General features: G+C 47.9%; 1 protein-coding gene across 1 annotated transcript in view; it reads left to right on the forward strand.

Annotated features, from left to right (window-relative positions):
* Nucleotides 1-1,169: 1,169 nt before the first annotated feature.
* The window catches only part of LOC147453063 (Pseudouridine synthase family protein), a 31,210-nt gene continuing 17,000 nt past the window's right edge, over nt 1,170-15,379 (forward strand). The window contains exon 1 of the mRNA XM_086518567.1: nt 1,170-1,727. Within this exon, the coding sequence (XP_086374693.1) occupies nt 1,202-1,727 (526 nt within the window). The 5' untranslated portion in view covers nt 1,170-1,201. The remainder of the gene's footprint in view (nt 1,728-15,379) is intronic.

Here is a 15,379-nt window from a genome sequence, read left to right on the forward strand (position 1 = left end):
ATACATGTGCAAAATAAGTGAGGATGGTCAATGAGTGCTAGCTCAATTGAAAGAGTCATAGCCTATGACTTCAAAGGTGGTGGGTTCAACACCCCTTGATTGCTGGAAGACATGTTCTATTTCTTAAGGGCGTTTCCCATATGGTTTGGCCAACCTTATTTGACCAGGAGGACTCACCTTAAGAGTGGGTGTGTGAGTTGTTAACTGTCTAATTGAAAAGAAGGGAAAATGACCAAAATACCCCTCTAATTTGTGAAAATTCCCAAAATACCCCTCAAATTTCAAACATTCCCAAAATACCCTTTTACCTATTTTGGTTGATTATTCAAGCTTATTAGTTCTTAATTCTTTTCTGACAATCAAGATCCGTTTTCGAGTGCTTAGCATGTAATTTATCACAAATTACCTCGCAAAAAAGGGCAATTATATCTAAAAATAATGAAGCAATTCATCTCCAAAGCCTACATAACCTACTCAAATTCTAGTTTTAGTATCTTATATTGATAGACAATCAGTCTTCTTTGAAAGGTAGAAATTGTTTTATCTTTGGAAAAATTTACACTCACAACCAGGGGTATTTTGGGAATTTTGGAAAATTTGAGGGGCATTTTGGGAAATTTTGACAAAATATCGGGGTATTTGGGAATTTTTGAAATTTGAGGGGTATTTTGGAAATTTCCACAAATTAGAGGGGTATTTTGGTGATTTTCCCTAAAAAGAAAAAAGAAAAAAAAAAGAAGTGAGGATGGTCGGAAACCCTCGTCATTATATGGCACGGCTTTGGATCAGAGGAGATCTAGGGCCCAAATTTGAGAGCACGAGGCGGCTTTAATCTCAGCCGTCGGATCACGCAGTGAACTAGGGGTGAACTAATAGCTAGGGGTGGTGAACTAAGGGTGAACTAGGGGCGCCTAAACTAAGGTATGATCATATGCCATACCAACATGGACAGTGACGTGCTAGCGTAGTGGTAGGGCATTCGTGTGGCAACCGAGATGTCCCACGTTCAACCCACACTCCGCGAAGCGGGTGAACTACGAGTGAACTAGGGGCGCCATTTTTAGCTCGAGTTCACCCCTAGTTCACCCTGAGTTCACTGCGTGATCCGACGGTCGAGATCAAAGCCGCCTAAGTGCCCCCAAATTTGGGCCTGGCCAGAGCCGTGCCATATAGTGACGACGGTCGGCCACCCCAAAAGAGAATGTGGCAGGCAACAACAGGAAGTGCCACAATCTATCGAAGGAGTCCTGTCGTGCAGTTGCCGCGCTTGAATCTCTTCCGGGGAAGGAGTCCAGGTGGGAGAGTCGTCAAAATAGAGCAAGGCAGGCGAGGGGGGCTTGTTGAGCGGTGGAACATGGACAATGCAGAGCACCACATTTCCCACTCTCTTTCTGCAAAGACCCACATCTCGGACTCCCTCCCTGCTGAAACGCACATCTCCCACTCTGCTTCTGACGCTGCTGGGGATGCCCTAACTAGCCATGAATGGCCGCTTCCCCTCTCACCTTTGTCTGGAGAGCATGCCAAAGCTGTGGAGCTTGAGAGGGCATTGAGAGCTGAAGCGGTCATGGCCTCCCAGCCTGCTTTTGCAGCTTCCGACATTATCTATCAGGATCAGTGGCTCATTGTCATTAATAAACCGTCTGGAGTTTACAGTGGTCATGTCCTCTCCACCGTCAGCTCCATGTTCTCCTCCCAAGAAGATCATACGTTATCGAAACATGAAGGTAACAAAATTTGTTCAATCCGTGTTGTCTGCAAGGCCAGCATTCATGTCTGTAGCTCTTGTGGTAGTAATTTCAGAAAGCGAATTGTTGCACTGGATGGAGATACAGTCAAGAGCACAACCTTTCTTGGTGCACAATAACATACTGGCCAGTTTACTTGTTGAGGTATACAGATGGTCCAATTAGCGAGGAGCGCGCCTCATGGATTGCGTATGTGTATGGGTGTGTGTGTGTGTGTGTGTGCAGTTCTCTCCTAATGCGGCCCTTGTTATAGGGCTGACCAGCTATGATCTGTGCATCCTCCTCCCTTACTTGGGGGGTGACCCTCAAGCAAAATATGCGATGTGGAATATCCACGCATTTGTGTGTGTGTGTGTGTGTGTGAGAGAGAGAGAGAGAGAGAGAGAGAGAGAGAGAGAGAGAGAGAGAGAGAGAGAGAGAGAGAGAGAGAGAGAACCAGAAAGATTCTTAGTCACATCTAGATTGAGAAATCCGAATTTGCCTATTATGCTTTGGTATGACATGGATATCCAAAGCGGATAGGATGAAATTTGAATAAAAATTTCTATGCACACTTCTGGGAGCGTCCCAAGGGGACTTCTATTAGGGCCTTGCTTGATTGGGCAAACAGGTTGCACACAGATGCTGCTGAGGTCCTTGACATAGCTTCATGTTATTTTGAGCATTTGTTTACTGCATATCAGGTAACTGATGATGTTGTGTTTGCAAGAGAGGAGGTTTGGTACCATGTTCAGCCAATGGTTACAGAGGCCATGTGTCACAGTTTATTGGCCCCTTTCACCTTGTAGGAGATGCGTGATGTTGTGGTTGGCCCTGATGGTGCTTCTTGTCTTGGAGAGGATGGGTTGACTGGGCAGTTTTTCTTGCAGTTTGGGATGTGCTCAGTCTTGTTATACTTTCTTGCGTCCATGACATTTTTGACACTATGTGTCCAGGCCTCATATCTCTGAAGCAACTAGTTACATCTGGACTGATGTTGCAGATCGTGGATACGAACAAGCCCTTGTGGCGGAAACTGATGTCAGCGATTATGCCATGGGTGCTGTTCTCTACCCGGACGGTCGACCTGTAGAATTAAAAAACCACAAGCTCACAAACATGAAAACCCGTTATTCCACACAAGAGAAGGAAATGTCTGCAGTCGTCCATGCTTTGAAAAATTTGGCGTCCTTACCTCTTATGGCGCTTGCTTTGTGGTATGGACCGACCATCATTCATTGCATTATTCAATCAGTCAACCTTCAAGGCCACAAGGCTAGGTGGGCTGAACTCATGCAGGAGTTCGACTTTGAGATACGCTACCGTCAGGGTGCTACCAATGTGGTGGCCGATACGATCTCGGAGTTCTTTTGTTCATGGGCCTCTTGACTGACTCTCAAAGGGCGTTGCGAAACAGACCCTCACTATGGTGAGATATGGCGATAAGTCCAAGAGGGATGCGTAGCAAGAAAGCAATGGCGGTTCGGACACCCATTGGTAGGCTACGAAGATAAAGGTAGCAAAAAAGTATTCCGTTCGTGGTGGACTACTTTTCAAACAAGGCAAAGTGTGTGTGCCTGTTGATGACAATATCCACAAGCAAATTTTGTTTTATTGTCATGATGCACCGAGTGCAGGACACCTTGGCATATACCGTACTTTGGTCTTAGTAAGCTGGCATTTGTGTTGGCCGCACATGCAAGCCTTTGTTGAAAGGTATGTGCGAAAATGTGCGCATTGCCAATTGAATAAAACTGAGCGTCAAAAAACCATGCTTGGCTCCTACATCCTCTGCAAATTCCTGATGAGAAATGGACTAGCATTTTATGGGTTTTGGAGTTGGCTTACCCTGGACCAATCATGATCAGGATGCCATTTGGGTCGTTGTCGATCTAGTCTGACAAAGAGACAATTTATTCCTACTCGCACCATTGGAAAGAGCCATGAGTTAGCTTTGCTCTGTCACGTGCACATCCAACCCTATGTGCATGTGGACCAGCAGTAACTCCTACTTCTAGGTTTTAGGGAAGTGTTCTGGCACCATTGTGAGCCCATACGCAGGACTTGCATGCCCACGCACTTTAGATTAGTTGCATACCCTTTGATTGCACGAGCATAACCAATGTCTACTAGGTGTAGGCATTGGGGAGTGTTCCCATTCAGCACTATTCGTACCAAGCCTAGGTAAGAATTGCATACGAAGCACCTCTTATTAGTAGTTCATCAACTTATCAATAAGTGACATTTTAGCGTCATTTTATAATGTCGTGGGGCTCAATCTGACACTGCTCGACCTAGACTTTTGCACCTATATAGGAGGCCCTAGTGGTCACCTCTCCAAACATCGAGTACCCGCAGTTCAAGTATCCGCAGCATAAGGATCTTTGAACGTTTTTCAGCCATCAGCACATCGCTAGCGTTAACAGCAGAAGCAGCCCAGCGTTTTCAGATTTCAGCCCTAGCCTCATTGTCTGATTGCAGTTCCAGTCCAGATTAGCCCTAGCGTTTTCAATTTCCAGCCCTTAGCCTCGTAGATCCTAGTATCTACCGCAAGATCCCATGAGCATCTTAGCATCTAGGACCATTATATGAGCATTTGAGCATTTCAATTTCCAGCCCTTAGCCTTGTAGATCCAAGTATCTACCACAAGATCCCATCAACATCTTAGGATCTAGGACCATTGTATGAGCATTTGTGCAATCTAAAGTAAATACCTCTCTAGCGATAGAGAGGGTGCCCTTGGAGGGGGGTTTGTCATGTCATCTGGTGTCAATCTTCTCTCTCTCTCACTCACAGAACCTTAATTCACAATATCAGTCTCCTCTCTCTAATCTCTACACATCTCACTTGAAGTAAAAGTGTCACAACCTGCTGACATGTCAAGCCAGTGAAGAATGGAGCCAACATGCAGATCTTGGCCGAGAGGCCTAAACCCTAAGAGAAGAAGTAGCAGAAGAAGTTTTACCAACTTGCAATGTCTTGCCGAGTGGCCTACTTTTAAAGAGGAGTTCCCACCAACCTATTGTTCTCGTCGGATGGGGCCCATAATAACATAAAGTAGGACCCACTCTCAAAGACTGTCCAACGTACGAAGCTGATGATGTGACAGAACTGTACGGACACCTCTGAAATTCGTGCTGAGAGTGCCACGTGACAGCAGTACGGATTTTTGCATTTGGCGCTGGCAGGTGCTGATGTGGTAGTATGGATTTCTGTGAAAAACGCCGACAGCTTATGAATTAAGCACTTTTAGACCAGATGCTCGTTCTGTTACAAAAAGGAACTGTGTGATTTAGTAAAAGGAACTTTGAGTAAGCATTGAGCACTCTTGCTGAGTATTCACCATCAATCACTTCCGCATTGGTATCAGAGCTCTTTGGCAGTGCTCGATATCATCACTCAAGAAAAGAGCCTCTTTCAGATTTAATTCCTCAAAGAATCTTCATGCCCCTGCCTAGACTTATTAGCCACTCCCACCCTTAGTCCTTTGCGCATCGCGCGTACTCTCGTCTTCATCACTTTGTCTTAAGGGCAATTTAGCCATAAAAGAACGACATAATTTCTTTTTTTGCTTGTTTGAGATGACATGTAACCCAAGACCACCTGGGCGTGTCGATCTCTCTAATCTGTGTTTTTGAAGAGTGATAGGTAACCCAGAAAGAAGAGCTTGTCCAACCTCTCCTCGTTCCTCTTTTTCACTCATTGAGAGCGGACCTTGCATATTGCGGCAGGGCAATCAAGGTGAGGTGGGAAAAAGCAACTTTGGTGTAAGTGTGAGGCCGCCAAGGGGTGCAGCCGCAAGAAGGAGTTGAGCTTGGGCAAGAGAAAAGTCTTCTTAAACGCAAATTGCAAGCAGTACCAAGTACCAAGAACCCAAGTACTCAAGAACACCTAGTTGTCACGATTGTGACTTGTTATTACATTATACAGTCTTCTTGATTCATTACAGATGCAGATGTGAAGTGTGACCAACCCAGGAGGACCCTTGTTCTTGACTGGTCACAACCCTTCGCTCTAAAGTCATGTCTCTTCACCAACGACCACATTCCTTCAACGAGTAGTCACGCCCCTTTAACCAATGGTTGCTGCTCTTCATCGAATGGATGTGTCTATTTGCCTAAAGACATGTCTATTCGCCTAAAGGATATGTCTCTTCGTGAATAGTCATACCTTTTCATTTGTGACTCTTCGTCTCCTATATAAGGAGCCTATTGTACTTAGTTTTCAAGCAATCATTCAATCAATCGAACACAGAGTCTTTTAAGTCTTGTTTCTGAGTCAAGTATAAGTTTCTTAAGTCTTAATCATGAATTTAAGTACTTAATTAAGGATTAGTAACTAGAATCCTTACTGTGGTATCTGAGTAAATTATTTTCCCGGGACTTGAAGGTTGCTGGCCTCTCACCCTCGCCGCTACCCTCTCCCCCCTCTCCTGGAGTTGCATGGAAGCAGAGGAAGGTGGTACATACACACAAACAATCATGAGGTAACATGAATTTTTCTGTCCCAATGACATAAATACCGGACAGAAGCACAGATGTGTGTGTGGCGTACCCGGTGAATTTATGGAAACCCTCTGCTGGTGACCCTTCTTGTGCCTGTTCATCGGATTGTGCCCTTTCATGCATGAGTTCACCCTTGCAAGTGAATGGTGAGCAATTCCGCCATGCAGGTATCCCTTTACCTTGGTGGCACCCCTTCCCCAAGAGACTCGCAGATAGGGAGTGTCTCCTGAAGATAACCGGCAGGGGCTATGCACCTCTTCGCCTCCAAGGGACACGCGCACATACACCCCCTAGATGTTGGAGCGCTAAAATGCAACAAGCTGATATTATAATTAAGCAAGAACAAGTCACAATTCAAAATTCAGCAGGGAGATTCCCTCCTCACAAGAATTTGACACGTTGAAATTCAGAACAAAGTGCCCTTCCGTGGCACCCCTTCACACTCCTACACTTGTTCGAGTTCCCTTTGAGGTGTAACCATGCCGAATTCTCAGGACGGAGGTGGTCAATCTGACGATGCCCTTACTCTTATCAAGGAGCAGATGGCCACACTTTCCACAAGCCCTCGCATCACTTCACAGTCGTTTGGATCAGATGCAGACGCAAAACACTTCTCGAAGTCGTCCTATTGCTTCTTGGACTACTCATGCAGCATCTTCCACCCCTTCTTCCGAAGCTTCAGTGGAGGATCTGGTTCTTCAAATGTTGCTCCACTTGATCGTGGTAAAGGACATGATTTTTCTCAAGATCGGCGTTCTAATACTCAACAAGGCTCTTCGTCAAATGCATCTTCGACTTCAAAGAAGGATAGTTTATGTACAATTTGCGATGGTGACCATAGATGGTATCAATGTCCAAAGAGACCAACTCCGTCTAATTTGAAAAGAAATTCCAACCCAGAAACATCATCCAGTTGTGAACAACCAGCTTTTGCTCAAGATAAAGGAAAATTTGTGGTCAATAAAATTCATGTCTCAGAGGATATGACTATTCTTATGAAGCATGCTCAGTGCAATTCTTCAATTATGGAGCCTCTTTCAAAGCAAGTTCTGAGCCTTCTTGGAACTCTCAATGGTCGCTCCATCAACGTTTTGGTGGACATTGGATGCTCGAATAATTTCGTCAGCACTCGGATAGTTCGACAGCTTGGCTTGCCAACTCAGGAGACATCTCACTTATATGATGTGAAATTAGCAGATGGATCAATTTTAACTTGTGATGAGATAGTTCGACGATTGCAATTCAATATTCAAAATTATGCAGATCAATTGGATTTCGAGATCATGCCTTTATCTTAGGCTCCTGTCACATGGCTGACGGCCATGAATGAGCTGACAGCCTCTGGGCGGCAGTCCTTCCTCTTGCATAGATGGGCAGTTCGGGATGCAAGTCACACACACGGGGCATCCATAGCCTGCACAGCCAATCAACAAAGCGATTCCAGCTTTGGCTGTGAGGAGGGCGGTGTGGGGGGTCGCCCATCATTCTTGAGCAACGGTCATGAGTTGGCAAGCCAGCTCAGCTTTGCTGTGTGCATCCACCGAATGCATGTGACTGCAGTTCGACCATGGCGCCCATATTGATTGGTCCAACTCGGTTTTCGCTATATCCATCTGCCTATGTCTGACAGGGGCCTTATTACGACATGATTCTTGGTAAGCATTGGTTATTCCAGTGCGATCCAACTATTAGCTTTCGAGGACATACTATCAATGTCACGTGACACATCCAACCCTATGTGTCCGTGGACAAGCTACAACATGATCAGGTGATCAGGGTTCAGTCTGTCAAGTCAGTCTAGATTAGAAGTGATCTGGCACTTTTGTGAGTCTATTCGTAGACCGTGCATGCCCAATCACTTAGTGTAGATGCATATCCTCTGGTTGCACACAACATGATCATCAGTATTCTCATCAGAATCCATTAGAATCAGTTAGGGGATTTTTCCAGTGCATTTAGCCTATTTTCCCTATTTTTGACATTTTTCACTTATTAATTTAAGTGACTTCCCAACAAAAGTAGGTAGGGCAATTTTGCTAAGAAAATATATAAGCAAACCAAAGCTAGCATTCTTTGGCAGATGAGCAAGGAGCACAACAGGCCCTCAGGCAGTAGGTACTCCCTCTCTCTCAACAAGAACCCCTCAGCACCCACAAGACTTGGCATTTTCAGCTTTGCCGTCATCGCCAAACATCAAGCCTAGCGTTTTGGTGTCGCCCACAGTCCCCCTAGCCTGGCGTTTCAGCCCTGCTATCATCGCCACGGTTCTAGCCAGCCAGCGTTTTTACTAACGCTACCAGATCTGCCAGCGTTTCCATTTTCAGCCTCATTTGCAGCAGATGGTTCAGCGTTTTCAGCATTCAATAGAGCAGCCGATTCAGCCCTAGATGATTGCAGAAGAACCCCATTTTCAGCCATCAAAAACGCAGCCAAAAACAGCAGTTTTCAGCCACCCCGAATCAGTCCCAGATTTTCAGCCATAGCGTTTTTATGGACAGCAGATAGAAGACCACAGATTTCAGCCCTTAAGTCGTCGTCATCATCCCCGTCGTCGTCACTGACATAGTCCCAAGTTGCATCAGTCCATTGCATCGTCATTGTACCACTTTGTGCAATCATAAGTAGACCACTCTCGCTGACGAGAGTGGGGCCTTCGGAGGAGGGTTTTACGTCTCTGGTGTTGTATCTCTCTTCTCTCTCTATTTCTCAGTCTCATACACTTGCACGTAGTGTCCATTCACTTTGTTGTGATCATAGCACTTTCCATTAAGAACAGAAGGCTCTCCCTTCCATAAGAACTAAAAGGAACCTTGAGCACATTTCGGAGCACTCATCTTGAGCAAAGTGCAAACAATCATTCCGCTGCACCTAACTATCAGTTTATTCAAAGATGGACGTGAACTGAATTTATACGGGCTTTATCATGCGGAACGAGTGATTCAAGCCTCACGTGTACAAGTCAAACAACATGATACCGTGGATTATGAAACGAATATGATCTTTGATGCAGATGCATAAATTATTATTGATGAATCTTTGAGTTCATTAACTTCTCTTGAATCAATTGATGAAGACAATGATGATTTCAAGCAAGAAGTTTTTCCAAGTGATACTTCATTCCAAACAAAGATAAGGACATAGTTGCAGATTTCGAGTCTGAAGACAACTATGCTTTCTTTGATTCTTTGTTGGATGATGATATGCCAATTGCAAGCCATGAAGTGACAGTTTTCGAAGATGATTCTGAAGAATTTTGGGATTCATTATTGGAAGATGATTGCAGTCTCAATCCAAAATCCTCTCCTATAATTAGCAAAGATGAAGTTAACCCCTTCGAAGAATGCCTTGCGAAGATTTCCTCTTCAATATTTGTCAGTTATCGGAAATTTTTTGAACCAGAAGTCTTACATCGCATGAAGGATTTTGAAGATCAACCTCTTGTTCCAGTCAACTTGATTATCTTTAAAAAGTCTTTGAATAATGCAACGACATGGGATTTAGCAGTCAAAGCAAAAAGGTTTTGCAAGAAGCGAAAGTTCAAGACAAAGATTTCAAATAACTCAAAGACTGAAGATTTTCGAAGATTCAATGCTTTTCCAAAATTCTATCAACATCAGAAGTCATTTCTTAATCGAGGCTCTCGTTTTAAACGGGAGGAAATGTCACGATTGTGACTATATTACAATAGTACATCTACTCCTAGTTGCAGATATGCAAAGTGCCATGCCAACGAGAACCCCTACGCTTGGATGGTCATGACCCTTCACTCAAGAGACATGCCTCTTCGTGAAAAGCCACACTCCTTCGACGACTGGTCACACCCCTTCGCTCTATGGTTGCGACTCTTTGTCCAATGGTTGCAGCTCTTCGCCAAAAGGATGTGTTTGCGTCTAAAGTCATGTCTCTTCACCATGAGACGTGTCTTTTCATTTTTATCTCTTTGTCTCCTATATAAGGAACTTGTTGTACTTAGTTTTAAGGCATTCATTCAATCAATCAAATACACATTCAATCTATTGAGTCTCAGTTTGATCTTAAGTATGAGTCACGTGACACATCCAACCCTATGTGTCCGTGGACAAGCTACAACATGACTAGGGTTCAGTTCAGTCAAGTCAGTCTAGAATAGGAAGTGATCTGACACTTTTGTGAGTCTGTTCGTAGACCGTGCATGTCAAGACACTTAGAGTAGATGCATATCCTCTGGTTGCACACAACATGATCATCAGATTTCCATCAGAACCCATCAGGAGCATTTTTACAGTGCATAGACCTATTTTCCCTATTTTTGACATTTTTCACTTATTATTTTTAAGTGACTTTTGTTGGGAACTAGGTAGGGCAAATTTACTAAGTTTGTATAAATAGAAACCTAGTGCTAGCACTTTTTGACAGAAGAGGCAGTAAGAGCTCGGGTTCAACAGACACCTTCTCAGTAGGACCTTGCTCAATAGCAGAGCCTAGCGTTTTCATTCCCAGATCAGCCTTAGCGTTTTTGCATTGCAGAGCAACCTCGGCGATCACAAGACACAGCAGATCAGCCCTAGCGATAGCGGATCCCCCGCGACAGCAAATCAACCTCAGCGTTTTTGCAGATCTTCACGACGAAATCAATCCTAGACTCAAAAATAAGAAAAATAGCTCTCAGAAGAAGTTCCGGTTTTGTTGAAGATTCTACTTTGTGGGCTCGCTGCTGCTTGCGCCTTCCCCCCCGCCTTCGCGTATCTCCCCCCTCCTGCTCCCTGCACTGTCTACCCCAGCCCTCGCCCGTGCTGCCCGTCCCCTGTGTGTGCAGTCTCCTCCTCCCTCGTTGCTCCTGCCCGCAGCCCTTGCCGCTGCTACCGCCACTGCCCCCTTGCCGTTGCCTACCCCCGCCTGACGCCGCCTGCTGCCTCTCCCCCCCCCCTGCCCGCCCCTGCCCGCCCATAGCTTATCCGTCTTCAGTCCACCCCCGCCCCGCTCGCCCGCCCCTTTTCTCCCGTTTTGCATTGCCTCCCCTCCCCCGCATCCCCGTTTTTTTGCTCGCAGGAGGCTATCCCCACGGCCTGCTGGGAGCGGCCTTCCCGTCTTCTTCGACTCAGCAGCAGACACATATGGAGGCTCCAGCCTCGTCACAGAGGGACTCTACCGAAGCCCCCTCGCCTGACCCTGCTGAGCCCACCGTTCGACTTGCTCTTTCACCAATAGAGCAAGCGAGCCTAGCCCAGAGGTAGAGCGCTTGCAGGCGACTTCTGTCATCTGCAAGATTCTTGGTATCCGACCCAACAGAGGGGAGCTGCGTGACCTTCTCTAGGCGCGCCTACTTGCAGAGGTGGACAAGATCTTGGACGTACAGATACTCGGACGAGGCTACTATCAGATCAAGTTTGAGACCTTTGAGATGGCGTCCAAGGTCATCGCCATGAGTCCGTTGACCATCCGAGCAGCTCGAGTCCACTTTCGACAATGGAGACATGGTTTTGACCTTGCTTCGGATGTTCTGGTAGAGGAGGCAAACATCCCCATCTCCGTCTGCTTTCTTGGTTTGCGGAGGAAGTACTTACCACTTTTGTCTAGGATAGACTAAGCGATTGGGACTGTCCTGGAGACACCTCGCACGACAGCCTCAGTAGCTGCCAAGGTGGCCGGCATTCCCTCAGTTCACGTTTTGGTTAGGGACACTCACACGCTCCCGAAGGTCATTCTTCTGTCTTGGGTGAGTGGGGGTTGGTTCAGACAGAGCGTGGAGTATTCGGGTCTCTTGAACCAATGCTTCATTTGTCGACAGATGGGCCATCTTGCGAAGGCCTGTCCACGGAGGAGGCCTCGACCTACACCACAGATTCAGTCCCAGCCTGCAAGGGCTGGCCAGCAGCCCACAGGTCGAGACACAACGCACACAGGCAGAGCCTCCCTCCGAGCCTGGGGCTCCAGCGGAGGAGGGATGGCAGCAGGTCCGTGGTTGACGACGATAGGGGCCACAGAGACAGCCTGGCACTCAGACTGGTCCTCAAGCGCCTTCCTAGCAGCAGTGGGTTCCCACGGGGAACTGTTTCTCTCCTCTTGAGCAGGATGAGGTCCGTGCTCCAGCCCCCACCTCAGCTTCACCCTCGACAGCCCCTCCCCCCCCCAGAGTTCCCCCCTCCTCATCATCCTTCCCCCCGCCTCCTGCTCCTGCCGCCTCCTCCCCCCGCCTCTCTACCCCTGCCGCTCCCCCCCGCCCCTCCTCTCCACCTCTTACCCCTGCTCCTACTCCCCCCCCCTCCCGCTCCAGTTCCACAGCCGACCCAAGGGGCAGGGCCATCTCCGGCTGCTAGGAGATCTCTTGGCAGCGCCTTTGCCACGAGTCGCTTGGTGCGAGAGGGACAACCTTTCTTGCAACCCCCTCTACAGGTGCAGACGTCTCCTTTTGCAGCTCTCCCTCGTGGTCTAACGAGCATCGACTTGCGGCGCCAATGGGACTTCTTTGACTACGACTTCACTCGTTTTCTAGGCGACCCATCAGCAGACCATGAGGCAGCTTGCTTCAGGGTCCATGTTCTGTTCCTTGCAGTTAGGGGGATAGAGGCCTTGGACTCAGCGGTTGGCTTCTCGTTTCCCCTTTGCGGCAGGGACCAGATTGAGTGGACTCTCGACTCAGTGTTGGGGTGGTTACACACACAGGTCCTAGAGTTCTCTCACCACATGGGAGAACTAGGAGTTACAGACATGCTTCAGACTTTGTGGCCAGTGGCCACGTTTGCGGTGACCCCTCCAGATACAGCAGGATGTAGACACATTGTGGTCTACTTATTTGCCGATACGCAGTGCTTGCCATTCTATGTACACATTCATGAGGACTCCTGGACAGAGGAGGTTGCTTTTGCGAACGATCGATCTACTTGGGCTTGGACCAGACACTCGTTGTAGTCATGCCTATCTAGAGGACGCTCGGATGCGGATTACTCCCCATCCAAGCCAGCCTCGAAGATAGCACGTTTAGCTGCTGCGGCAGCATCTGTTCTCTCTCACTCCCCATGAGAATCGTCTCATGGAATGTGCAGGGACTCGGTGGGCCCCAGTTTCAGCGTCAGCGGGGCCGACTGCGTCAGGAGCTTCATCGCTGCCTTGTGGGAGGAGAGATTGATCTCCTTATGCTTCAGGAGCACCATCTTTGTGAGAGCCGCATTAGACGTTGTGGTCAACTCTTGCGTGGACGATATAATACTTTTTGGTCAGTTGCTTTTGGACTTGGAGGCATCCAGGGTGGGGTACGTATGACTATTGCGGATTCTTTGCAGCAGGCCATTGTGGGCAGAGGGATTATTGTGCCAGGTAGGGCTTAGTGGATTACTATGCAGGTTCAGGGTTGCCTTGTGGGCTTCCTGAACATCTATGCGTGTAATGTGGCGAGTGCTCGAGCAGAGTATTGGTCACAGATAGTTGAGTCTCTGCTGCAGACAGAACTCTGGTGCATAGGGGGGGACTTCAACATGTTGGAGGACTCTTCTGACAGGATTGGTGGTAGCCATGCTATTGTGCATGGAGTTGAGTTGGCAGCTTGGGAGAGGTTTTGTATGACTCTGAGGGTCTCGGATGTATGGAAGCACTCTAGTTTTGTGAGGCCCCCAGACAGCCTTGCCTTCTCTCGTTCGGACCGCAGAGCGGGAGGAGTGAATCTATCGCGGATAGATCGCTTCTACACTAGTGACCATTTCAGTGACTTGGGAGGGACAGTTGGCATTTTGGCAGGGACTTCCTTCTCGGACCATGCACCATTGATCCTCACAGTGGCAGACAGGCAGAGGAGAGGGAGCACGATGCTTCGCATCCCAGAGAGGGTCTTGTTGGACTCTGCACTCAGAGAGCGAGTAGAGGCTCTCTGGACAGAGAGCTTGGACAGACAGGATTCTCCTGCTGACAGAGTGGCTTCAGGACTAGCTCAGATTAGTCGTTTCTTTCTCCAGGAGTCTTTGGCTCGTCGGGCTGCAGCGAGCGTCTCAGACGGGGCATTGCTTTGTTGCAGAGGATGCAGGAGCAGCATCCAGACAGTCCTTGGTTGGAGGAGCAGCTACAGTAGGCTCGTCCCAGGAGCTTGTTAGCACAGAGGAGCGGCGACATGAGTTTGCTTTCCATCGACAGGCATCTCAGTGGACACAGGTGGGCGATAGAGTGACTGGTGCTTTCTTCGCGGCAGTGGGACCTCGACATTCGCATGCCAAGGTTAGTTTAGGAGGCCCGACGTGTCAGTTGCTTCTGAGCCCGAGGATATGCGTGCAGTTGCTACTGACTTTTACCGTGAGTTACTGTCTGCAGAGCCTCAGTTAAAGCGTCAGGATGCATGCAGGGAGCACGTGTGGGCACAGATGCCTTGCCTTGTGACTGAGGAGATGCGTCAGAGGCTTGAGCTGCCACTTCAGCTGGAGGAGCTGCACACGGCTCTTAGTGCCCTCCCCCGTGGTAGCTGTCCAGGTGAGGATGGGTTGACTTCCAGTTTTTTCTTGGAGTACTGGGACTTGCTTGGCCCAGATCTCTATAGTGCTTTTCAATACATCTTGCACACAGGAGTGATGCCTGACAGGATGAGTGAGGGCTTGATCTACCTCATTCCCAAGGAGGGTGGCTCCTTGGATGAGATTCGACAGTGGCGTCCCATCACCATCCTCAACTCAACCTACAAAATTCTTGCCAAGGCTCTGAGTTTGAGGATCCAACCACTTCTAGAGAGCCTTATACATGGGACTCAGGCAGGTTTTGTCAAGGAATGCAGTATCCTTGACAACATCTTTACTTTTTCGGAAGCTTCTGCCCTAGTGCGGCTCCGTGGTGAGGACCTGGTGATTCTTCTTCTCGATTTTGAGAACGCATACGGCAGAGTTGATTGGGACTTTCTAGAGGGTACTCTACGCAGGATGGGCTTCTCAGATGCTTGGATCAGAGGGTGTCAGCTTTGTACAGACAGGCTCACAGTCAAGTACTTTTGGCAGGAGGTAGAGGTGATCGCTTCATGCTCACACGTTCGGTCAGATAGGGCTGTCCTCTTGCCCCCTTCCTCCTTCTGTTCTATGCGGAGGCAATGAGTAGGTTTTTGGTGTCGCAGCAGGTTGGTCTACGGGGCTTACCACTCCCTATTCGGGGAGATGAGCTTTTGGACGCCGAGTTTGCCGACGACTCGACCTTGTACTTAG

This window comes from Adiantum capillus-veneris, chromosome 8 (assembly GCF_014529385.1).
Source record: "Adiantum capillus-veneris isolate H3 chromosome 8, ASM1452938v2, whole genome shotgun sequence".
Taxonomy (NCBI): Eukaryota; Viridiplantae; Streptophyta; class Polypodiopsida; order Polypodiales; family Pteridaceae; genus Adiantum; species Adiantum capillus-veneris.